The 27,226-nt window shown below is 44.6% G+C and overlaps 1 protein-coding gene across 1 annotated transcript in view; it reads left to right on the top strand.

Moving 5' to 3' along the window:
• CPXM2 (carboxypeptidase X, M14 family member 2) overlaps window positions 1-27,226 on the top strand; it is a 185,152-nt gene that overhangs the window by 99,845 nt on the left and 58,081 nt on the right. Inside the window, exons 8-12 of the mRNA XM_040361343.1 lie at window positions 5,416-5,504; window positions 7,163-7,286; window positions 14,287-14,483; window positions 17,549-17,728; window positions 23,754-24,051. Coding sequence (XP_040217277.1) covers window positions 5,416-5,504; window positions 7,163-7,286; window positions 14,287-14,483; window positions 17,549-17,728; window positions 23,754-24,051 — 888 coding nt within the window. The remainder of the gene's footprint in view (window positions 1-5,415; window positions 5,505-7,162; window positions 7,287-14,286; window positions 14,484-17,548; window positions 17,729-23,753; window positions 24,052-27,226) is intronic.

Here is a 27,226-nt window from a genome sequence, read left to right as displayed (position 1 = left end):
AAGCCTCCTCCTGATAGGCTGCTGGGAGAAAGTATCCAGTCATTGACTCCACTGCTGCCACCTGCTGACCTGGGGTGGTACTGCACTACAGGAACAACAGCATGAGCCCACAGCACAGCCAAGCTGGGACAGAAGCTCCAAATTTGAACTAATTAACCATGGTCAGAGTCACTTAACTCTCTGACCCCCTCTGAATTTCAATAGCACCTGTTCTGAAAAGTAACCAGGCGCTACACACTCCCCTCTCTGCGCTGCGTCGGTGTAGCGTATATTAGATACGCTACGGCAGCATAAATATGCGCCGATGTATGTGAATCCGGGCCAATATTTTTTACTTTTTGCTATAATAAATCTAACCAACATAAAAAAATATATATATATATATATATATATATATATATATAAAAAATTCCACAGTTTAGGTATTCTTCTACATATTTTTGGTAAAAAAAAATCGCAATAAGCGTTTATTGATTGATTTGCGCAAAAGTTATAGCATCTACAAAATAGGGGACTGTTTTATGGCATTTTTATTAATATTTTTTTTTTTTTACTAGTTATGGCGGCGATCAGCAATTTTTATCGTGACTGCGACATTATGGCGGACACATCAGGACACTTTTGACACCATTTTGCGACCATTGTCATTTTTTACAGCGATCAGTACTATAAAAATGCACTGATTACTGTAAAAATTACACTGGCAGTGAGGGGGTTAACCACTAGGTGGCGCTCCAGGGGTTAAGTGTTCACAAGGAAGTGATTCCTACTGTTAGGGGGCGTGGCTACACGTGACATCATCAGTGACAGTGGCCCAGATTCAAGTAGAATCGCGCAATATTTGCGTGGGCAAAGAGCAAATTTTTTTCTCTGCGCCCACGCAAATATTGCGCTTTGCCCGCGATTCACGGAGCAGTTGCTCCGTAAATTGCGCGGGCAATATGCTAAGCAGCCGGGCGCAAGGCTGCCTAATGTTAATGATCCCGCCGGGGGCGGGAATCATTTAAATTAGGCGCGCTCCTGCGCCGAGCGAACAGCGCATGCTCCGTCGGGAAACTTTCCCGACGTGCATTGCGGCAAATGACGTCGCAAGGACGTCATTTGCTTGTAAGTGAACGTAAATGGCGTCCAGCGCCATTCACGGTTCACTTACGTAAACGACGTGAAATTTGAACGTCGCGAGCGGGAGGCGCAGCTATACTTTAGCATTGGCTGCGCCTGCTATTAGCAGGAGCAACCTTATGCTAAAGGCGCTGTACGGAAACTCCGTACCTTGCGTACGCAGGGCCCGCGCAACTTTTGTGAATCGGTGGTAGTATGCAATTTGCATACTACACGATCACAAAGGCCGCGCCCCCTAGCGGCCAACGCAAGAATGCAGCCTGGGATGTGAAGGCATAAGGAGGCTTATGTTTGTCACATCCTAGGCTGCATTCGGTGTAACGAGGTTCCTGAATCAGGAGCACTCGTTACACCGGAGCAAGTAAGCACTTGCGCCGCGCAACTATGGTTGCGCGGGCGCAAGTGCTTCTTGAATCTGGGCCCGTGTCACTAGGCAGAATAGGGGAATGCCTTGTTTACAATATTTTTGTCTTTTTTATACTGTTTACTGGTATAGTGCGAGTTTTCAAGGGAAAGCAGACTGCCCCACCAGTAAGCATGTTTTTGGATTTGTTTAGTAAATTGCTGAAGGTTAATATTAATATTTTACAATTCTCATACCATACAACTGTACCCTATTAGGCTAATTCAGTATTTTTGCAGTAGAGAAAGAGCGACCCTCCGTGATACTAATGTAACACTAATGAGTTCTCCTGCTGTCTTCAGGCCTTGGGTCTCTTTGAGGCTCACATGCCCGCTCATGCCCGCTCTGTTGGATCTCATTCCTTTCATCTGCAATAATATCAGAATTCACTCTACAGTAGAATGTAAGGGAAACCATCATGTATTTATAGTGAGCGCATGTAGAGCTATTATTCCAGTGTTTGTCTTATTTTTTTCTTATTTTTTTTACTGTTCGCGTTATTGAATGTTTAGTCTTCCACATTGTTGTTCTTGTATGATGTACAGTAAAAAAAAGTATTCATACCCCTTGAAATGTTTCACGTTTTTTCGTGTTACACCCAAAAATGTAAATGTATTATATTGGGATTTTATATGATAGACCAACACAAAGTGGCACATAATTGTGAAGTGGAAGGAAAATTATAAATGTGTTTCAAGATTTTTTTTTTACAAAATAAAATCTGAAAAGTGTGGTGTGCATTTGTATTCAGCCCCCTTTACTCTGATACCCCTAACTAAAATCTAGTGGAACCAATTGCCTTCAGAAGTCACCTAATTCATTAATAGAGTCCACCTGTGCGGAATTTAATCTCAGTGGCCCAGATTCAGGTAGCCTTGCGCTTTTTTTGCGTAGGCGCAGGGCACCGTTTTTGCCCTGCGCCCCCGCAAATTTTCTGCGCTACACGCGATTCACGGAGCAGTAGCTCCGTAAATTGCGTGGGCGCTCCGGCAAAATGCCCGGCGGGAATCATTTAAATTAGGCGCGTTCCCGCGCCGAGCGTAGTGCGCATGCTCCGTCGGGAAACTTTCCCGACGTGCATTGCGGTAAATGACGTCGCAAGGACGTCATTTGCTTCAAAGTGAACGTGACTGGCGTCCAGCGCTATTCACGATACACTTACGCAAACAACGTAAATTTCAAATTTCACGACGCGGGAACGACGGGTATACTTTAGCATTGGCTGCCCCTGCTATTAGAAGGGGCAGCCTTACGCTAAACACGCCGTACGCAAACGACGTAAACTGCGTACGCAGGGCTCGCGTACCGTAGTGAATCGGCGCTGACCACTACCGGAACCCCCCCTAGCGGCCATCGCAAGAATGCAGCCTAAGATATGTGGGCATAAGAGCCTTATGCCACGCATATCTTAGGCTGCAGTCGGCGTAACGAGCTTTCTGAATACAGAACACTCGTTACGCCCGGGCAAGTAAGCAATTGCGCTGCGTAACTATGGTTACGCAGGCGCAATTGCTCTCTGAATCTGGGCCAGTATAAATACAGCTGTTTTGTGAAGTTCTCAGAGGTGTGTTAGAGAACCTTAGTGAACGAACAGCATCACGAAGGCCAAGGAACACACCAGACAGGTCAGGGATAAAGTTGTGGAGAAGTATAAAGCAGGGTTAGGTTCTAAAAAAAATCCCAAGCTTGGAACATCTCACGGAGCTCTGTTCAATCCATCATCCGAAAATGGAAAGAGTATGGCACAACTGCAAACCTACCAAGACATGACCGTCCACCTAAACTGACCAGGCCGGGCAAGGAGAGCATTCATCAGAGAAGCAGCAAAGAGGCCCATGGTAACTCTGGAGGAGCTGCAGAGATCCACAGCTCAGGTGGGAGAATCTGTCCACAGGACAACTATTAGTCGTCTCTCCACAAATCTGCCCTTTATGGAAGAGTGGCAAGGAGAAAGACATTGGTGAAAGAAATCCATAAGAAGTCCCATTTGCAGTTTGTGAGAAGCCATGTGGGGGACACAGCAAACATGTGGAAGAAGGTGCTCTGGCCAGATGGGGCCAAAATGTACCATTTTGGCATAAAAGCAAAACACTATGTGTGGTGGAAAACTAACACTGCACATCACCCTGAACACACCATACCCACTGTGAAACATGGTGGTGGCAGCATCATGTTGTGGGGATATTTTTCTTCAGAAAGGACAGCTTGCTGGTCAGAGTTGATGGGAAGATGGATAGAGCCAAATACAGGGCAATCTTAGAAGAAAACCTGTTAGGCCCTGTACACACGAGGAGACATGTCAGATGAAAACGGTCCGCGGACCATTTTCATCGGACATGTCTCCTGGGAGCTTTTGGTCTGATGTGTGTACACACCATCAGACCAAAATCCCCGCAGACAGAGAACGCGGTGACGTAGAAGACACCGACGTTCTCAAACACGGAAGTGCAATGCTTCCACGCATGCGTTGAATCAATTTGACGCATGCGCGGGATTTTGGTCCGCTGGTTAGACGTACTAACCAGCGGACATGTCCGACGGACAGGTTTCCAGCGGACAAGTTTCTAAGCATGCTAAGAAACTTTTGTCCGCTGGAAACCTGTCCGCTAGGTCAGGAAACCTGTCCGATAGGCCGTACACACGACCAAACATGTTCGATGAAACTGGTCCGCGGACCAGTTTCATCGGACATGTTCGGTCGTGTGTACGGGGCCTTAGAGTCTGCAAAAGACTTGAGACTGGGGCGGAGGTTCACCTTCCAGCAGGACAACAACCCTAAACATACAGCCAGAGCTACAATGGAATGGTTTAGATCAGGCATCACTAAAGGTCCGGCCTCAGTCACTGTTTCATTTGGCCCGGCTGCAGTCCCGCCATTTAGGAGCCTGGTCAGCTGCCCTCACTGCTGTCATCCTTATGGAGTTGTTATCCGTGGCAGGACAGCTCTGCATGGGCAGTAACAGCTCCGGATGAAGGGCAGTAGCTGCCAAGCACCCAATCACAAGCTGGTTACCAGGAAAAGTTTGCAGCTCCCGACCTCCTTCCAGAGCTGTCTGGCCGCCGATGTCCCCCTCCTGTCTCCCGGGGGCCATGCAGAGCTGTCTGGCCGCCGATGTCCCCCTCCTGTCTCCCGGGGCCATGCAGAGCTGTCCTGCTTCGGAAGTCCCCCTCCTGCCTCCCGGGGTCCATGCAGAGCTGTCCTGCCACCGATGTCCCCCTCCTGTCTCCCGAGTCCATGCAGAGCTGTCTGGCCACCGATGTCCCCCTCCTGTCTCCCGGGGGCCATGCAGAGCTGTCCTGCTGCGGAAGTCCCCTCTCCTGCCTCCCGGGGTCCATGCAGAGCTGTCCTGCCAACGATGTCCCCCTCCTGCCTCTTGATATCCAGGTGGAGCAGTGCTGCCTCCGATGTCATTTATAGATGTGCCTTCCGCCCTGTGTAGGTAGAACATCAAAGAGAGCTGTCACTACGTGAAGTATGTGTGGGGAGCCCAGGATGATGTGAAGAGGGGCCAAGGCAGGAGTCTGGAGGGGAGGTTTTTTTTAAAGGGGGGAGTTTAAAGGGGGGGGGTGAGGACAGGAATGGAAAGGGGGGTAAGGACAGGAATTTAAAAGAGGGGGTTAGGGCAGGAATGTAAAGGGGGGCAGGAATGTGAAGGGGGGTAAGGATAGGAATGTAAAGGGGGTGAGGACAGGAATGTGAAGGGGGTAAGGACAGGAATTTAAAAGGGCGGGTTAGGGCAGGAATGTAAAGGGGGGGGTAAGGACAGGAATGTGAAGGGGAGGGATTTATACAAAGTGGTGGTGGGGGGGGGGGATGCAAACAAATAAGAGAAATTGGAAATGACCATAGTAGTTCAAATGCATTAACTTACATTTTTTTCTATACCTAGATCCCAATAATTATTATTATAGACGAAATGAGTTGACAACATCAGACAATCTGGACTTTCGACATCACAACTATAAGGAAATGAGACAGGTATGTCCCTATGACAAATAAACAAACAGATTTCCCAGCACACTTACCAGCCAGCCTGTGTACCTTACTGCAAAGGCCAGTTATAGGTTGGTGTGGTTGGTTGATGTCAGGCCAGTCAAGTTCCTCCACCCCAAACTCGCTCATCCATGTCTTTATGGACCTTGCTTTGTGCACGGGTCCAAATCATTTGTTGGAGGGGGATTATGGTGTGGGGTTGTTTTTCAGGGATTGGGCTTGGCCTCTTAGTTTACTTTTAAGGTGTCAGCATACCAAGACATTTTGGACAATTTCATGCTCCCAACTTTGTGGGAACAGTTTGGGGATGGCTCCTTCCTGTTCCAAGATGACTGTGCACCAGTGCACAAATCAAGGTCCATAAAGACACAGATAAGTAAGTTTGAGGTGGAGGAACTTGGCTGGCCTGCATAGAGTCCTGACCTCAACCCGATAGAACACCTTTGGGATGAATTAGAGCGGAGACAGCGAGCCAGGCCTTCTCAGCCTGACCTCACAAATGCACTTCTGGAAGAATGGTCAAACATTCCCATATTCACACTCCTAAGGGCTCGTTCACACGGGCGGACCGTTCAGGTCCGCCTGCCAGTTTTTTAGGCGGACCTGAACGGGCGCTCCGTGCTCCTCTATGGACATGCCCGCTGACATCCGACCCGCTCCTATCCGCCAAAGTGTGACGGATAAAAAAACTACTTTTCCATCCATCTGGCGGATCGGATCGGGTGAACACGGACAGACTGTCCGTGTTCATCCGATGCCCTTATAGGGGAGAGCGGAGAAAAGACAGGGCGGTCCCTGCACAGTGTGCTGGGAACGCCCTGTCATCCGCCGGCTCAGCGGGGATCAACGGAGCGATCCCCGCTGAGCAAGCGGAGGTTCACGGGGCGGATCACGGGGTTCACGGGGCCTAGACCTTGTGGACAGCCTTCCCAAAAGAGTTGAAGCTGTTATAGCTGCAAAGGGTGGGCCACAGGGGCGGACTGACCATTGGGACTCTCGGGCACTGCCCGAGGGCCCCATGCCACTAGGGGGCCCCATCAGGGTTGCCAGGCTCAATAAAACCAGGGACAGTATGTAAAAATCTGTGTTTTTTTACATCTGTCCCTGATATGTCCGAAACCGACATGCTTTTTATGTGAAAATTCTGAGATTTTAGCTGTTCTGCCTCTGTACTGCCTCCTGGCATGGTGGCCATCTGTAAGCATGGGGGCCCCATAATCTTCTATTGCCCGGGGGCCCATGATTTGTCAGTCCACCCCTGGTGGGCCAACTCAATACTCTGTTTTTAACGCAAACTTTTAGACAGGATCAATTTGGTTGTTTTGCAGGCTGGCTGGTAAGAGTGCTGGGAAATATTTAGTTTGTTTGGGATGTGTATTGCTCTTCCATGTGTACCTTACTGCAAAGGCCAGTCATAGGTTGGGGCGGTTACCACGTTTTTGTACATGTCCCTATGACATCAGAGCAGAGAACAATACCCAATTTAGAAAGCCACAGCCATTGATCTGAAAACTATTGAATTCTAATGGCGATGGTTCCAAGACCTGGTCCTTGCATATCTTTTTCAGACATTTCTTCTTGATGTTTTTTTACACTTGTACTTTTCTAATCAAACATTAACTTCCACTTGTTTTTTTTTTCAGCTGATGAAGGTGGTGAATGAAATGTGTCCTAACATCACCCGTGTCTATAATATTGGACGTAGTCACGAGGGCCTCAAGCTCTATGCCATGGAGATGTCTGACAGCCCCGGGGAGCACGAAGTCGGTTAGGAGACTAAACACACTCTATGTATGTCCTGCGACTTCCCGCCTGTCTCTTCTACGTCTTCCTTTATTCTTCCCTTATTCCTGTGCATTGGATTGGCTGGTTCTGTGTTGTCATTCCGCCAAAGGGAAGGCTGGCACCAAGGGAAGGCTGGCACCAAGGCACCAAGGCAAAGTCAAGCACTGGGAGGCCACCAGATATGATTCTTTAGACCAGGAAAGATTTTTTCCGCTATACACATTTATATACAACATCTATTTATGCTTTGTGAACTCAACGACACCAGAGTTACATATCTATTTTTATCATTACCAGAGTTACATAAATGTTTACCTACAGAAAGTTATAGCATAGCAACAAATACAAATAATCATTATATTTTTTGATAAAAAGCATATGTTCCTTACATTTGACCCAATTTAAGAAAGCTTTAGCTTGCGTTATCCCCATTCATTTCTTACACGTTAAATGTATTGATGGCAAGCTGAATCACACATTGGCTACTTATACTGTATATTTGGGGCACTCCATTGTTGGGACACCCTCACCATCACTAGTTTGGCCTAATGGCTACAGTAATTAGAGAAAATCATATGGTGTAATGCTGTCCAATGAAGTTGCCATAATATATGAAAAAAAAAATGATTATTAAGGAACTCAGATCCTGTAAAGCAAGGATCCTCAAACTGTTTAAACATGGGGCCAGTACACTGTCCCTCAGACTGTTGGGGGCCAGACTCCTTGCCATCACAGAGCCCCTTCATCACAGAGCCCCTCTATCAGACCCCCCCTCCTTCACAGATCCCCCATCGCAGAGCCCCCCCATCACAGAGCCCCCCATCACAGAGCCCCCCATCACAGAGCCCCCCATCACAGACTCCCCCCATCAGACTCCTCTCCATCACAGAGCCCCTCCCATCACAGAGCCCCCCATCACAGAGCATCCCCATCACAGAGCCCCCATCACAGACTCCTCTCCATCACAGAGCCCTCCATCACAAAGCCCCCTCTCTCACAGAACCCCCCTCACAGAGCTCCCATATCACAGAGCCCTCCATCACAGAGCCCCCCCTCATAGAGAATTCCCCTCTCACAGAGGCCCCCCTCTCACAGAGCCCCCATATCACAGAGCCCTTCATCACAATGCCCCCTCTCACAGAGCCCTCCATCACAGAGCCCCCTCTCACAGAGCCCCCATATCACAAAGCCCTCCATCACAGAGCCCCCCTCTCACAGAGCCCTTTATCACAGAGCCCCCCTTTCACAGAGCCCTTTATCACAGAGCCCCCATATCACAGAGCCCCCATATCACAGAGCCCTCCATCACAGAGCCCCCCTCTCACAGAGCCCCCATATCATAGAGCCCCCATATCATAGAGCCCCCATATCATAGAGCCCTACATCACAGAGCCCCCTCTCACAGAGCCCCCCCCATCACAGAGCCCCCCTCATAGAGAATACTCCTCTTACAAAGCCCCCATATCACAGAGCCCTCCCTCACACAGAGCCTCCATATCACAGAGTCCTTCATCACAGAGCCCCCCTCACAGAGCCCTCTCTCTCACAGAGCCCCCATATCACAGAGCCCTCCATCACAGAGCCCCCCTCTCACAGAGCCCTTTATCACAGAGCCCCCCTTTCACAGAGCCCTTTATCACAGAGCCCCCATATCACAGAGCCCCCATATCACAGAGCCCTCCATCACAGAGCCCCCCTCTCACAGAGCCCCCATATCATAGAGCCCCCATATCATAGAGCCCTACATCACAGAGCCCCCTCTCACAGAGCCCCCCCCATCACAGAGCCCCCCTCATAGAGAATACTCCTCTTACAAAGCCCCCATATCACAGAGCCCTCCCTCACACAGAGCCTCCATATCACAGAGTCCTTCATCACAGAGCCCCCCCACAGAGCCCTCTCTCTCACAGAGCCCCCATATCACAGAGTCCTTCATCACAGAGCCCCCCCACAGAGCCCTCTCTCTCACAGAGCCCCCATATCACAGAGTCCTTCATCACAGAGCCCCCCCACAGAGCCCTCTCTCTCACAGAGCCCCCATATCACAGAGCCCTCCCTCTTACAGAGCCTCCATAACAAGGTTATATTTGAAATGCCATAAGGACTTGTGTTGACTGTTTTTTGTTAGCCTCAAATGGGTTTTGCATTCTCATCCATGGGTAGGCAAGACTTGCTAAAAGTAGATAAAATTTAGGTAATAAGGAAGAGGTGAATTGTACCTGTCAATGAATTCGGAAGCATCTTAACCTCTTCCCTACCGAGTCATAGTAATATGACGTCGGCAGGGACCTTTCGTCCTTCAGACTGGAGTCATATGACGTCCTTGCTTTCCCGGCCGCTAGGGGGCGTGTGCGCGCCGCCGCCGCATTGCTCGGGACCCGGTGCGCGTGCCTGGCGGCCGCGATATTGTGTTTTTCTTCAAAATTGTCGCTCTTCTTTTGTTTATAGCGCAAAAAATAAAAACTGCAGAGGTAATCAAATACCACCAAAAGAAAGCTCTATTTGTGGGGAAAAAAGGCGTCAATTTTGTTTGGGAGCCACGTCGCAAGACCGCGCAATTGTCATTCAAAGTGCGACAGCGCTGAAAACTAAAAATTGGTCTGGGCAGGAAGGGTGTGAAAATGCCCAGTATTGAAGTGTTTAAACTAATGTCAAAGTGATGCCATCAACACAAGCTCAAAGCCCATTGACACAAGCCTTAACCTTGACTGGGTTGTATAATGTCTTTAGAAGGAGTTGCCAGCTCTTTCTCTGTCTGTGATTTCATGTCCATTGTCTATGCTGTCACTGTCTCTTTACTTCGCTGCCCTTGTGTGAAAACTCATGTCTATGTAACAGAATCTGATATTCTAGAAGCATTCTGGGGAAAAAGGATTGAAGCATTAAAGCGGTAGTAAACCCAAAACCAAAAATGTAATATATTGCCGCTTACCAGCAATTAGATGTGGTGGCTGCATTTGTTTTCTTTTTTTGGGCTTTTCCCCCTCTGTTTTCACCTGGTGATCTAGCCAGTAACACAGTTGCAGTGGTGCGTCTATAGCAGGGGTCTCCAAACATTCTAAACAAAGGGCCAGTTTATTGTCCTTCAGACTCTTGGAGGGCCAGAATTTAGCCAGCAGGAGTGAAAATGTTACTGGCATCAGTGGGAGTAAACATCTAGTATCATAGGGAGGAATAGTGTCCCATTAGTGGTGTCAGTGAGATAAATGGTGCTCCATTGTCGGTGTCAGATGGCAGAATAGTGTCTCGTATGAGTGCGAGGGATAGTGCCCCAAGGGCCGGATAAAGGCAAGCAAAGGGCTGCATTCGTTTAGAGACTACTGGGGCCGGATTCAGATACCTGAGCGTATCTATCCGGCCGGCGTAACGTATCTTAGATACGTTACGCCGCTGTAACTTTGGGCGCAAGTTCCGTATTCAGAAAGAACTTACGCCCTAAGTTACAGCGGCGTAATGTATGTGGGCCGGCGTAAGCCCGCCTAATTCAAATGGGGATGTTGGGGGCGTGTTTTATTTAAATTTGCTTTGACCCCGTGTATTTTACATTTTTTTTGAGCGGCACATTCGCCGTTCGTGAAAAAATCCCAGTGCGCATGCTCGAAAATCCGCCGCAAAACGTCATTGCTTTCGACGTGAACGTAAATTACGTCCAGCCCTATTCACGAACGACTTACGCAAACAACGTAAAATTTCAAAACTCGGCGTGGGAACAACGGCCATACTTAACATTAGCTACGCCTCATATAGCAGGGGTAACTATACGCTGAAAAAAGCCTAACGTAAACAACGTAAAAAATCGCGCCGGTGAGCGTACGTTTCTGAATCGCCGTATCTACCTAATTAGCATATTCATTGTGTAAACATACGGAAGCACCACCTAGCGGCCAGCCTGAAAATGCAGCCTAAGATACGACGGTGTAAGACACTTACACCTGTCGGATCTTAGGGAAATCTATGCGTAACCTGATTCTATGAATCAGGCGCATAGATACGACCCTGCAACTCAGAGTTACGACGGCGTATCAGGAGATACGCCGTCGTATCTCGTCTCTGAATCTGGCCCCTGGTCTACAACAAGAGCTCCGCAAGTCTACAGCATGAAAATTGAGTCTCAGTGACCCCCTGTGGTGGGAGGACTATTGCACAACATAACTGAACCAGAACTTGCAGAATGTTTGCAAAAAAAGTTGATCTGGAGTCATGCAATGCGGACTTGCTGCAATTGTGCAACAAACTTGTGAAGCCCGGCAAGTCTAGCAATAGCTTAAAGGAGTTGTAATGGAACATTTTTGTTTTGCCTAAAATGAATGTCTGCAAGGTAGACAGACAGAATAGTGTAATGATTCTGTTAAAAATAGAGTAAATACCTATTATATTCCTTCATCTATATCACCTCCGGCGTTCTAGTTTCTGTTCTCTCATTCACTTCCTGGTTTGCGGCGCTCGTTCATGTAAGAACTACATTTCCCAGTATGAGTTGTGGCACGCCCAGTAATTCACACCACCTTGAGGTCTCTAACACGTAGAGAGCGTCCTGCCACACAGATGTAGTTCCCAGGAGGGGGTGAGCACGTCACTGACCACCGCAGTAAAGCCTCCCATCACGGTGGTGAGTAACAATCAGACAAGCAGGAAGTGAACAGAACAGAGAAGAAATAGAGCAACTTCTGAGCAAAAACGAACAATGAGGAAGTGAAAAGAGGAATGTCTGCAGGTAAAGGATGCTTATTATGAAAAAAAAAATTTCCTTTACATTTGTGTGACCGTGTACATGTTGGAAGTATAATGAATATGATGTTATTTGGGTGAGTCTCCGCTTTAAGAATCCACATGTACAGGCCCATCTGAAGTTTGCCAATGAACTTCTATTTGTGTGACCGTGTGTATGCTGAACTGCAACTCAATGTATACATTTTTTTCTGAATTTTTGGTTGATATTCTGCCTCTCTCATTTAAAATACACTTATGATAAAAATGATAGACCATTGATTTCTTTGTAAGTGGGCAAACTTACAAAATCTGCAGGGGATCAAATAATTATTTTCCCCACTGTGTTTATATATATATAGAGATAGATAGATAGATAGATAGATAGATAGATAGATAGATAGATAGATAGATAGATAGATAGATAGATAGATAGATAGATAGATAGATAGATATGGATAAATATATATAGATATATCTATCTATCTATCTATCTATCTATCTATCTATCTATCTATCTATCTATCTATCTATCTATCTATCTATCTATCTATCTATCTATCTATCTATCTATCTATCTGTCTATCTGTCTACCTGTCTATCTATCTATCTATCTGTCTACCTGTCTATCTATCTATCTATCTATCTATCTATCTATCTATCTATCTATATATCTATATATCTATCTATATATAGCTCCCAACTGTCCCTGATTTCGAGCAATGTCCCTCTGTCCCTCATTCTTCCTCATTTGTCCTTCATTTTTTTCTGATCTATATAGATGTATATAAATTGAACTTTTTATCTATCAAAACGTGTTTTCCAGCGCTAAACCTTTCATCTGATTTCTAAATTGCTGCATTTGTAAATTCCAAATCCAATATAAAGGAATAGTAGTGGTAAAAAAAAGCACTTGTGGGTTTAACCAATCTTGTTTTTTAGTACATTTCTCCTTTAAGGGGGCGTGGCAAGGGGTGTGTCCTATGCCTGCATACTTTTGCTGATAGGTGTCCCTCATTCCCATCTCAAAAAGTTGGAAGGTTTGTATATATACTGTATATATAGTATACAGTATATAAATTACTCACCACATATAGAGGCTCCTCTTTATTCATATGTTGCATAATTGTTGTGCTTTACTGTTCTTCTCTTTCAATGCAGTTCGCTTAACCACTTAAGGACCGCCTCCTGCACATATACTGTACGTCGGCAGAATGGCACGGCTGGGCACAAGCATGTACCTGTACGTCCTCTTTAAGTGCCCAGCCGTGGGTTGCGGACACGCCGGTCCGAAGCTCCGGGACCGCGGCCGCGGGACCCGATCGCCCCTGGAGTCCCGCGATCGGTCCCCGGAGCTGAAGAACGGGGAGAGCTGTGTGTAAACACAGCTTCCCCGTTCTTCACTGTGGCGCTGTCATTGATCGTGTGTTCCCTGATATAGGGAAACGCGATCAATGATGTCACACGTCCAGCCCACCTACAGTTGGAAACACATATGAGGTCACACTTAACCCATTCAGCGCCCCCTAGTGGTTAACTCCCAAACTGCAATTGTCATTTTCACAATAAACAATGCATTTTTATAGCATTTTTTGCTGTGAAAATGACAATGGTCCCAAAAATTTGTCAAAATTGTCCGATGTGTCCGCCATAATGTCGCGGTCATGAAAAAAAACCGCTGATTGCTGCCATTAGTAGTAAAAAAAAAAATTATTAATAAAAATGCAATAAAACTATCCCCTATATTGTAAACACTATAAATGTTGCGCAAATCAATCGATAAACGCTTATTGCGATTTTTTTTTTTTACCAAAAATAGGTAGAAGAATACGTATCGGCCTAAACTGAGAAAAAAAAAAGTTTTTTTATATATTTTTGGGGGATATTTATTATTATTATTATTTATTATTCAAAATTTTCGCTCTATTTTTGTTTATAGCGCTAAAAAATAAAAACCGCAGAGGTGATCAAATACCACCAAAAGAAAGCTCTATTTGTGGGGAAAAAAGGACGCCAATTTTGTTTGGGAGCCACGTCGCACGACCGCGCAATTGTCAGTTAAAGTGACGCAGTGCCGAATCGCAAAAACTGGCCGGGTCCTTTACCTGCATTTTGGTCCGGGTCTTAAGTGGTTAACAGACGCACTATGTGACTAATAAATCTTATCTCGGCAGCTTTCTTTTTTATCAGGGTTGCTGTTAGGCGGACAATTCCTATGACATAGGGCTGTGTGTAATTCTACCCTTTTTTGGTGGTCTTCTTTCCATTTACGAAGGGGAGCCAGAGTTTCGCTACATGGCGGGAGCCCATGGAAATGAAGCCTTGGGAAGGGAACTCCTACTTTTGTTGATGCAGTTCCTCTGTCAGGAGTACAAGGCAGGCAATAAACGCATTTTACGGCTCATCCACAACACCCGCCTCCATTTCCTCCCATCTATCAACCCTGATGGATATGAGAAGGCTGCAGAATTGGTGAGCACATTCATGTAAGACCGGTCCATCATTACATATGTTGTATTTATTAGATCCATAGGTACACATTGGAGAAAATAATTTATACAATGTGTTAATCTCTAAAAAATAAAATAAAAGCAGAAATATGGGCCCGGATTCACAGAGAGCGGGCGCACATTACGCCGCCGTAGCGCAAATAATATACGCTATGCCGGCGCAGCGCAGAGAGGCAAGCACGGAACCAGTGCTCCCAAAACTGCGCTGGGTTTCTCAGGCGTAGGCCGGCGTAGGTGGAAGTGGGCGTGAGCCATGCAAATGAGCCGTGACCCCATGCAAATGATGGGCCGAGCGCCAGACATATACGTATCACGAATTGCACATGCGCCGGGACGTGGACGCATCCCCGTGCGCATGCTCACAACCACGTCGGAACAACTGCCTAAGATACACCGGATCACTGCGTACGCCCTGAACGTAATCTACGCCCAGTCACACACGTCCAACGTAAATTACGCCGGATTGGGTTCCCTGGTGCAGCCCTTTTCATGGATGCTGCTGAGTTACACCTCCTTTATGGGGCGTAACTTTACGCCGGACGTACAACTTACGCGCACATCGCGTAGCCTGCGTCGGGCACGCGTACGTTCGTGAATCGCCGTATTTCCCTAATTTGCATATTTGAATAGAAAATCAATGGGTGCGCCACATGCGTCCAGCCTAAATATGCGCCCACGCTACACTGGCGTAGGCAAGTTACGTCGGCGGGATGAAGCCTGTTTTTAGGCACATCTTAGTTTATGGGTCCGGCGCACAGATACGACGGCGCACATTTGCACGTACGCGCCGGATCTTGAGATACGTCGGCGCAAGTGCTTTGTGAATTCGGGCCATGGTGCTTTAATTAGCACAAACCTTTTCTATGTGCAATTATGGTTTGGATTATCAAAAACAATTTTTTTGCCGAATATTAGTAAGCAAAAAATGATGCTGTAATTATGACAGTCAGCATGTGTTCAGTTGACTATACAGAGCCAGATCTTTGGTGCGTAATAAGGAAATCATATATTCCGCACTCTCCAAATCATCACGAGACACCCATAGTGAGTGAATCACCATACTGAAATGTTTTTTTTTTTTTTAAATAATATAATCAAATATATGCACAAATGACTGTTCTCAGTGGATTGCTAAGTAAAATGGATTTAGACATTGGGGTAGATTCAGGTAGCTACGCTACAATTTACGGCGGCGCAGCGTAGTGTATTTACGCTACGCCTCCGCAACTTACAGGAGCAAGTGCAGTATTCACGAAACACTTGCTCCGTAAGTCGCGGCGGCGTAGCGTAAATGGGGCCGGCGTAAGCGCGCGTAATTCAAATGGGGAAGGGGGGCGTGTTTTATGGTAATATGTGATGACCTGACGTGATTGACGTGATTTACGAACGGCGCATGCGCCGTCCGTGTACATAGCCCAGTGTGCATTGCTTCCAAGTACGGCGTAACGACGTATTGGTTTCGACGTGGCAACGTAAATTACGTCCAGCCCTATTCGCGAACGACTTACGCAAACAACGTAAATAATTCAAATTTCGAAGCGGGAACGACGTCCATACTTAACATTGGCTGTGCCTCCTAATAGCAGGAGCAGCCTTACGCCGAAAAAGCCTTAACGCAAACGACGTAAAAAACAAACGCCGGGCGCACGTACGTTTGTGAATCGGCGTATCTAGGAAATTAGCATATTCTACGCCGACAACAACGGAAGCGCCCCTAGCGGCCAAAGTGATATTGCACACAATTCTACGCCGCCGCATTCAAGTTATGTCGGCGGAGGAAGCCTATTTTTTTAGCGTATCTGCCTTTGAGAATCTGCGTAACAATACGCCGGCGCAAATTTGAAATTACGGCGGCGTATCTGGAGATACGCCGCCGTAAAAGCTACCTGAATCTACCCCTCTGACTTATTCCTATTTTCTGGAAAATTGTGACCGTTATACGACAATTATTTATCTGTTTGTCATGTCTGGTTTTTTTTTGTTTGCATCCCAGCACATACATTAGCCTTCATTGTGATGACATGTATTGACATGTTTAGATATGTTGCATTTTTAACCACCTCAATACCGGGCACTTTCACCCCCTTCCTGCCAAGGTAATTTTTCAGCTTTCAGTTCTGTCACACTTGCGCGGTCATGCAACACTGTACCAAAATTAAATTTTTATAATTCTTTCCCCACAAATAGAGCTTTATTTTGGTGGTGTTTGATCACTTCTGCGGTTTTTATTTTTTGCGCTATAAACAAAAGAAAAGCGTACATTTTAAAAAAAAGAAAGCAATATTTTGTACTTTTTGCTGTAATAAATATCCCCAAAAAATATATAAAAAAAACGTTGTTTTCCCTCAGTTTAGGCCGATACGTATTCTTCTACATATTTTTGGTAAAAAACAAAATCGCAATAAGCGTATATTGATCGGTTTGCGCAAAAGTTATAGCGACTACAAAATAGGGGATAGATTTATAGCATTTTTTTTTACTAGTAATGGCGGCGATCTGCGATTTTTATCGTGACTGCGATATTGCGGCGGACACATCGGACACTTTTGACAGGGGGTTAAATGTGTTCCCTAGGGAGTGATTATAACTGTTGGGGGAGGGGACTGACTGGGGGAGATGACCGATCGGTGTCCCTATATACAAGGGACACAGCATCGGTCTCCTCTCCCTCAGGCCTCGTAGACATGACCGAACATGTCTGCTGACAGTGTGTACGCAAAGAAAGCTTGTCAAGTTTCTCCACAAGCCTGACAAGGAACTCTTCGAGGAAAACGATGTTTCATTTACGACGAGTTCCTCGGTCGTGTGTACGAGGCCTCACACACCTTTACTCACCTATACTCAGCAATACTCAGATCTTTATACACAGGTTTTTTTTACGCACGGACTTCCTGTCAACAAGTTCCTGCGTAAACATCACTAAATTAGTACCCCCCGTGTGCAACTGGCCTAAGAGTTACATTTCTGCTTTATTTGTATTAGATCAGAAAGGACGATGTCTCAATTTATTGTTTGCAATGTTTACAGGGCTCAGAATTAGGTGGATGGTCACTGGGCCGATGGACGTCCGATGGGATTGACATATACAACAATTTTCCAGACTTGAACACATTGTTGTGGGAGTCAGAGGATCGCCCCAGGAATCTCCGCAGGGTCCCTAATAACCACATTCCAATCCCTGACTGGTATCAGTACCAGAATGCCACGGTGAGATGGGAAACAGACTTAAGTGAGCTTATGGGGAAAAAAGCATCAAAGGAATGCATTAGTGGTCAAACTGATGCCTAACTGAGTGACTTCTGTGGCACTTCTATTTTATTTCTGTAGAATATGACTCTTCTAGTGTACATCTATGGTTCTGTTTCTCTTATGTTGTACCTCTATGGTTTTGTGACTCTTCCCATGTTTTATCTATGGTTCAGTGGCTCTTCCATTGTACCTATATGATTCTGTGACTCTTTCATTTTGTATCTGTAGTTCTGCAGCCATTCTAATGTACCTCCATGGCTCTGTGACTCTTCTCTTGTACCTCTGTGGTTGTGTGACTCTTCTCTTGTATCTCTGTGATTGTAAGACTCTTCTCTTGTACCTCTGTGGTTGTGTGACTCTTCTCTTGTATCTCTGTGGTTGTGTGACTCTTCTCTTGTATCTCTGTGGTTGTGTGACTCTTCTCTTGTACCTCTGTGGTTGTGTGACTCTTCTCTTGTACCTCTGTGGTTGTGTGACTCTTCTCTTGTACCTCTGTGGTTGTGTGACTCTTCTCTTGTACCTCTGTGGTTGAGTGACTTTTCTCTTGTACCTTTGTATTTGTGTGACTCTTCGCTTGTATCTTTATGGTTGTGTGATTATTCTTCTTTACCTCTGTGGTTGTGTGACTCTTCTCTTGTACCTCTGTGATTGTGTGATTATTCTTCTTTACCTCTGTGGTTGTGTGACTCTTCTCTTGTACCTCTGTGGTTGTGTGACTTTTCTCTTGTACCTCTGTGATTGTGTGACTCTTCTCTTGTATCTCTGTGGTTGTATGATTCTTCTCTTGTACCTCTGTGGTTGTGTGACTCTTCTCTTGTACCTCTGTGATTGTGTGACTCTTCTCTTGTACCTCTGTTGTTGTGTGACTCTTCTCTTGTACCTCTGTGGTTGTGTGACTCTTCTCTTGTACCTCTGTGGTTGAGTGACTTTTCTCTTGTACCTCTGTGATTGTGTGACTCTTCTCTTGTATCTCTGTGGTTGTATGATTCTTCTCTTGTACCTCTGTGGTTGTGTGACTCTTCTCTTGTACCTCTGTGATTGTGTGACTCTTCTCTTGTACCTCTGTTGTTGTGTGACTCTTCTCTTGTACCTCTGTGGTTGTGTGACTCTTCTCTTGTACCTCTGTGGTTGAGTGACTTTTCTCTTGTTCCTTTGTATTTGTGTGACTCTTCGCTTGTATCTTTGTGGTTGTGTGATTATTCTTCTTTACCTCTGTGGTTGTGTGACTCTTCTCTTGTACCTCTGTGATTGTGTGACTCTTCTCTTGTACCTCTGTGATTGTGTGACTCTTCTCTTGTACCTCTGTGATTGTGTGACTCTTCTCTTGTATCTCTGTGGTTGTATGATTCTTCTCTTGTACCTCTGTGGTTGTGTGACTCTTCTCTTGTACCTCTGTGATTGTGTGACTCTTCTCTTGTACCTCTGTTGTTGTGTGACTCTTCTCTTGTACCTCTGTGGTTGTGTGACTCTTCTCTTGTACCTCTGTGGTTGAGTGACTTTTCTCTTGTTCCTTTGTATTTGTGTGACTCTTCGCTTGTATCTTTGTGGTTGTGTGATTATTCTTCTTTACCTCTGTGGTTGTGTGACTCTTCTCTTGTACCTCTGTGGTTGTGTGACTATCCCCCTGTACCTCTGTAGTGATGTGACTCTGTGGTTCTCTGTCTCTTCTCTTATGTGACTCTTCTCGTGTACCTCTCGGTTCTGTGACTCTGTTCCTGTACCTATGTTGTTCTGTGACTTTATTGTACCTTTTTTATTTTATCTCTGTGGCCCTTTTGTGTTTCCTAAGCATTTACTAGGTAAACTCCAATGTTTCTATATAGTGCTGATGTCTAATGACTACATTATTAGTTTAGTCACTAGTTATCAGAATCAACTGTTATACAAACACATTTTTATTTAGCATAATGATTCTATCAAAAGTCTAAAACAATACAATGTGTGGACATTGAAAATGTCAGGAGCCACCGTTAACTGGAGCTGTTCTTGCCATTAGGCAAAGTGAGAATCTTTTCTCTGCCAGCCCCCCTAGTCTGGTACAAGCATAAAACAGGGTTTTCACCTCCTTTTCTGGCACTCAGCTACGTCCTGCTACCATGGACACGGAGGAAACAATGCAGGGACAGCCAAAACTGTGAGAGTCTAGGGATTAGTACTGGTAGGCATTCAAGTACTGCATCGTGGCGTGGAATGAGGCCACGTATGCCTCACATATTGCCCACCATTGTGCCAAATTGTTATTAGTATACAACATTTCCACACATAACTACGTATTCTTGTTTAATAAACTTGACTTTTTCTCAGTATAATTATTTTTTCATTTTTAAAGTGCTTCAACGTGGGATGAAGTCTCTGCCAGATTGTTGATCTATTTTAGTTTATCTCAGTAATGAAACTTTATATAGCTTGCATGGTAATTGAGGTAGTGAAGCTTTTTTCTTCAGCTTCAAACATCTAGGATAATTTAATAACAACCACATAAATGTATGAACAAAAGCTTTTTATGCACTGGTGGTTGTGGTCTGCCGGTTAAATTGCTATGTTTATGTCTATTCTGTCTTTTATTAACCTTCTTATGAAAGAAGTACAGTAAAACCTTGGATTGAGAGTATAATTGGTTCCAGAAACATGCTTGTAATCCAAAGCACTTGTATATCAAGGCAAATTTCCCCATAAGAAATAACGGAAACTCAAATGATTTGTTCCACAACCATTTATTCATAAGTCCTTCAGTTTATAGTCCATATAAAAAGATTATAGCAATGTGATAGGTTCCTGATGACGTAATCTCTTACGAAACTCGTTAAATTCGTTAAATTTGTTAAATTCGTTTTCAGAATTCGATCGTTTTCGACCGAATTCGAAAAAACCTGGTCGAATTCGATCGTTTTCGACCGAATTAGAAAAACCCGGTCGAATTCCATCGTTTTCGACCAAATTCGAAAAAATTTCTACCGGATCCGATAATATTTCTACCGAATTCGATCATATTTTGATCGGATTTGAAAATATTTCAACAGAATTCAATAATATTTCATCCGCTATTGTTAATATTTCAACCAAATTCGATGATATTTCAACCGGATTGGAAATTATTTCAACCGGATTGGAAATTATTTCAACCGGATTGGAAATTATTTCAACCGGATTGGAAATTATTTCAACCAAATTTCATTGTATGCATTTGTATTTGTATTATTGTATTTGATTAATTCTATTAAATTCTAGTCTGTTCTTTACTATTCTTTGATTTTCATTCTTTTGTGTTATTATTTTATATTCTATTTTATTGCATTCTTTTTTAGAAATCGATTTATATATTTTAGATTTTGTTTCAAAATTTGCTTTCAATTTTCATTCGAATTTGTTTTCGATTCGAATTGTTTTTGAATTCGATTTCGAATAGAATTTGTTTTCGAATTCGTTTGGAATTCGAATTTCGTTCGCGTTTTTCGAATTTGTTTAAATTCGTTAATTTTGTCATTCGGAAATTTGGATGCATCGGAATTTCCGAATAATGAAAAATTTGTTCGAATTCGTAACGAAACGCACATGTCTAGTATCGCCATCCGTCTGATTTTGGCGGATCGGATCAGGTCAGATGTCAGCAGACATGTCTCCACTGACATCCGACGCTCCATAGGACTGAATGGAGCAGCCGTTGAGGTCCTCTGTCAAAACTTAGAGGCGCCTCTAAGTGTAGCAATATGGTTACAAATGTAATGCCGCATACACACCATCACTTTATGTGATGAAAAAAAACGACATTTTCTGTGAAGTAAAAAATGACGTTTTTGAAACTTCAATTTTCAAAGACGAAGTTGCCTACACACCATCGTTTTTCTCACAATGTTCTAGCAAAGCGAGGTTACGTTCCACCACGTTTTACCATTGAAGCTCGCTTCTGGGCATGCGCGGGTGTAAAAACGTCTTTTTAAACGACGTTTTTTGCTACACACGGTCAATTTCTGTGAAGTAAAAAACAACGTTTTTAAAAACGCCACATAAAATTGAAGCATGCTTCAAGTTTGTTTGGTCGTTTTTTACAAGACATAAAACGACGTTTTCCCCCACACACGGTCAATTAAAGTGACGTTTTTAAAATCGTTGTTTTTTTTCATCACATAAAGTGATGGTGTGTACGCGGCATAAGGTACAACATTTAGCAACTCAAATGGTTGACGATTAAAAGAAGCACAACTAAGTATACAGGGATCCGGGGTAAAGCGATCCACATCCAGACCGTTCTCCTCACCGCCAGCTCTCACCGCTGTCAGTCTGCAATTGTGACCGGGAAGACTACCCTGCAGTAGATTGATCTGAAAGTGAAGCTTAAACCGCTCATCGAAGGGATGACACCAATGGTGGTACAGAGGATGGTCTATGTCAGGTGAGGGCAAACTCGGCCCTCCAGCTGTTTTGAAACTAAAAGTCCGATGAGACATTGCAAGACCCTGACAATCACAGGCATGACTCCTAGAGGCAGAGGCATGATGGGATTTGCAGTTTCACCACAGCTGGAGGGCCGAGATTGCCCACTCCTGGTCTATGTGGATTGCTTTACCCCGGATCCCTGCATACTTAGATGTGCCTCTTTCAATCATCAACCATGTGAGTTTCTAAATGTTGTACCTTCATTAGATGTAACCATATTGCTACACTTAATCCCCATACACACTATCAGTTTTCCTGCAGGTTTTTGTCTTCAGGTTTAACAAAACCATCTAATATGAGGTAAAACCTCAAGAGTTTCAATTTGTATGCAATCACGCAGGCCCTTGCACTACATGGTTTTGGTAAACCTGAAGAGAAAAACCAGCAGGAAAACTGATAGTGTGTATGGGGCTTCAGGGGCACCTCTCTTCTATTTTGTGCTCAGTTGTGACATGACGCTACTCTTATATCAAGACATAGCTTGTATATCAAGTCAAAATTAATTAAAAAATGTTGCTTGTCTTGCAAACCGCTCTCAAACCAAGTTACTCTTAAACCAAGGTTTTACTGTACATCTTTTGGGTCTTTAAAAAGCAGAAACATTTTGCTTCAAAAATGGTGCAGCCATTGCATTCCAAGCCATAACCAGTGAAGGAATAGAACCTCTGTTTTATTGCTGTCAGTTTCCTTTTCTATTTGTCTTGGCTGCCATTTCCACTGAGAGTAAAGCCCCATACACACGGTCGGACTTTTTGACAACAAACTTCAAAATGAGCAAGTTTTCCAAAAAATCCGACCGTGTGTACACTCCACCGGACAAACTTTTCGGCAACAAAAGTCCTACGGTGCAAAGTTCTATCGTGTGTACAGAAGTCCATTGGACTTTTGTTCACAGTACAAACACATATGCTCAGAACCAATGTTAAAATCAACCAACAATAGCAGAAGTTGACCAAAGGGTGGCGGTAAAGAGCATAAAAGAGCTGAAAAAACACATGATTTTGGGAAAGTTTGCTGAAAAAGTCCTGCCGTGTGTATGCATACCAAGTTCACGCACAACGCCCTTCAAACAAAAATCCCCGGAAAGGTTTGTTTGAAGTCTGACCGTGTGTATGAGGCTTTAGAGTAGGAATAGAGGGGAATCTTGCAGTAGGGACATTTGTTCCAGTAAGAGATTTCCTCACTTTGGAGAATTTCTCACTTCCTATCTATTAGCAGGTTATTGAATAATTACGTGCTGGAAGCTTCTTGTTTCAGCAATTAGCTTTACTTTATGGAGAAATACATTACATGGCTTTTATCATCATGGAGACAGACAGGAAGTGCATACTTAGATACAGAGGGTACTTCCTCTCATATCATAGAGTACATGAACTAAACACTATAATACTACAGCACCACCTGCTGGCATAGATAGATATAATTCATATCTATATATATATCTATATCGATTGTGTGCTTTGTGTTTTGTTTCTTGACGTTTGTATTGATGAAGCCAGTTTGTTTTGTTTTTCACAAATAAATGACTTCATTGCTTTTGTGCCTGTAGGTGGCAATAGAGACCCGTGCTCTCATCACATGGATGGAAAAGATCCCCTTTGTACTGGGAGGAAACCTGCAGGGTGGGGAGCTGGTGGTGTCATATCCCTTTGACATGGTGCGTTCACCATGGAAGACCCAGGAATATACAGGAACACCAGATGATCATGTGTTCCGATGGCTGGCCTATTCGTACTCCTCCACCCATCGGCATATGACTGACTCCAGCCGTAGGCCTTGCCACGCTGAAGACTTTAACAAAGAGGAGGGCACTGTAAATGGGGCATCGTGGCACACAGTGGCTGGCAGTAAGTGCACTTCCTCTATGTAATTTATTAAATGCAGCACTCGCATATATACATGTAGATGTTTTAGGAACTTGACAACATTTGTTCTCCTCATTCAGTGAAAATATCATTTGAGTCCAAAATGTCCAGGATGGTGTCATCATTTCAGGAACAGATGGAGTCCCTGGTTTAGATGTATCAAACTTGAATTGGGTAATGGAATGGACTTTTTAACTGTAAAGCCATACCTCCCAACATTTTGAGATAGGAATGAGGGACACCTACCAATAAACGTATGCAGGCATAGGACACGCCCCTGCCACACCCCCTTAAAGAATAACTAACCAAAAAAAGGTTAATTAAAGGGGTTGTAAAGCTAAGTTTTTTCACCTTAATGCATTCTATGCATTAAGGTGAAAAAACTTCCAACTAAACCGCCCCCCCCCCCCGGCCTCCCGTTATACTTAAGTAAAAAGGGGATGGGGGTAGTGGCGCTGTCTATTATATACCCTATGTGACCAGGGTATGGACCTGTAATCAATCCTAATGCTGAATAGCAAGGATCAACAGGTTAAGTGAATAGCCAAGCTGGATACTCAGTGATGTAGTGATGCTAAATATACACTAGATGGCGGTATATGGAAAATACCTAAATAAATGTGGTAGTAAAAATGTGATCAAAATGTGACTAGTTGTAGAGTGTTTAAACCGTAAACAAAAATAATTCAGGTAGATACATAGACTCTTCAGTGACATACAGATCTATGCATATTATACACTGTGAACGTAGTACTACCATCCACAGCTGGAAACAAAACGTGTAACAGATCAGTGGTCAATCAGGTGTTCATTCATCTGATAGTGTGATCAAAAAAGTATATATATAAAAATTGAAATAGTCCTTCCAATTTAGTAACTCTGAAGTGTAAACAATAAATAATCAACAGCAGCAGATATAAAGTTCATTCGGTGGGTGTCATCTTGGTGACTTGCTAGGTGAACAGACAAAATTATTTGAGTGCAGTCGCTGTGGCTCCGGTGCTCCCCCTTATGTATCCCCACTCACCAGAGTTGAACACCCCTGCAGGGGTAACAGGCGTAGGTAGGGATTTCCACCAGGTGCTCCTCAGCTCAGATCTCCAGGCACTCAAATCTCCCAACGTTCCCTTTAGATTCCACAGCGGGGCCAAAAAATATAAAGACGGCTGTCTTTATATACCTCCGGAAATAAAAAGGACAGGGACTCCCATAGTGTAGTAATTTTAAGAGATAGCACTCAGGCTAAGATTTATTGGCTATGCCAGCACGAAATACAGGTAACAAGAGTACAGGGACTCAAATATATTGGGATAAAAAATGATGAAAAAATGAATGAAAAGTAAAATTAAATAAAAAGTCCAGGCTGGTTGGATATGCCAGCCGTTAGGGTGATAAAAGCAAAAAACTAAAAACTGCTGTAGCAGCAGTGTCCCACTATGCACTTGTAAGCCGGTACTTGTGACAGAGCTGGTTGAGCGGCGTGCGCTCCAGATGCGTCCCAGCTCGTCTCCCGGAAGTGCGTTGGGGGTATGCGTGTATCCGCTTGACGATCGTTTCGTCCAATCACGTCTTTTCTTTTTTTTCTTTTTTTTTCTTTTTTTTCTTTTTTTTTTTCTTTTTTTTTCTTTTTTTTCTTTTTTTTTCCCGTTATACTTACCTGACCCCTCGAAAGTCCTGCACTCGGCCCCGACATCCTCTTCGCCGCTCAGCCTGGCCGTTGATTGGCTGGCGCTGCTGTCAATCACATCCAATGACACGGCGCGCCGATGGGCGGAGCCGAGTGATACAGTGAGCGGCTATGTAACTCCACACAGTAATGCAAGGCTTTCTTCCTGGTGTGGAGTGTCGTGCTCGCCCCCTCCCTTGGACTACAGGAGAGTCAGGACGCCCACTAACACACAGCTCCTTTCTCTATCTGCAACGTAGAGAGCGCCCTGACTCTCATGTAGTCAAAGGGAGGGCGCGAGCACGACACTCCACACCAGGGAGAAAGCCTCACATCACTGTGTGGAGTTATAGACAGAAGAACAGGAAGTGAGGATTTCTTATGCCGGGTACACACGAGAGGATTTATCCGCGGATACGGTCCACCGGACCGTTTCCGCGGATAAATCCTCTCAAGGATTTGCGAGGATTTTGATCCGATGGAGTGTACTCACCATCGGATCGAAATCCGCGCCGAAATCCCATCGCGATGACGTGTCGCGCCGTCGCCGCGATGATGACGCGGCGACGTGCGCGACGCTGTCATATAAGGAATTCCATGCATGCGTCGAATCATTACGACGCATGCGGGGGATTCATTCGGACGGATTGATCCGGTGAGTCTGTACAGACTTGCGGATCAATCCGTTGGGATGGATTCAAGCGGATAGATTTTAAAGCATGTCTTAAAATTTTTATCCGCTGGAAATCCATCCCAGGGGATAAAAATCCGCGGAAACAGATCCGCTGGATTGTACACACCAGGGGATCTATCCGCTGGAGCCGGTCCGCGGATCAATTCCAGCGGATGGATCCTCTCGTGTGTACGGGGCCTTAGACAAAATAAGGACATTTAAAAGCAAAATGGAAGGATGAGGTAAGTGAAGGAGGCCTGCACTAAGGTAAAGGAAGCTATTTAGGGAAAAAAATTGTACCTTTACAACCCCTTTAACACATTAAAATAGAAGATGTTGGTTGGGTTTGTTGACGAAAGCTTGGATGTTGTAGCAAGATGCCGGGGCCCTCCCAAGGGGCAGTGGCCTCCCAAATTGAGAATCACAACTGATATATATCATTGCCCAGAATTGATAGATCAGAGTAATTTAGGAAACATTGTCGTATTCATTTACAAGCCCTGATGAAAGGGGGACTGTCGGCCTCTGAAAAGCATTGGCTATCTTTTATACACATTTCATGTCCCTCCCTGCTATCTTTTTGTCAATTCCATGTAAAAACAGGAAAATTACCTCCTAATTGAAAGGGTTATAACTTGCCAATATGGTACAAAATTTACCATTCAAAGTATGAAATAAATAAAGGAGCATAAACTGACAGATGCATTCTCTCTTCCCCTCTGTCCATCAAGCTGACTATACAATTGTAGCACCCTGGTGTTTAGGCAGGGTTGCTCCTAAATTTACCTTGGCCCATTGTTAGGGATCAATTGATTTTG

Source organism: Rana temporaria, chromosome 8 (genome assembly GCF_905171775.1).
Source record: "Rana temporaria chromosome 8, aRanTem1.1, whole genome shotgun sequence".
NCBI lineage: Eukaryota > Metazoa > Chordata > Amphibia > Anura > Ranidae > Rana > Rana temporaria.
This window is presented reverse-complemented; position numbering and strand designations above follow the sequence as displayed.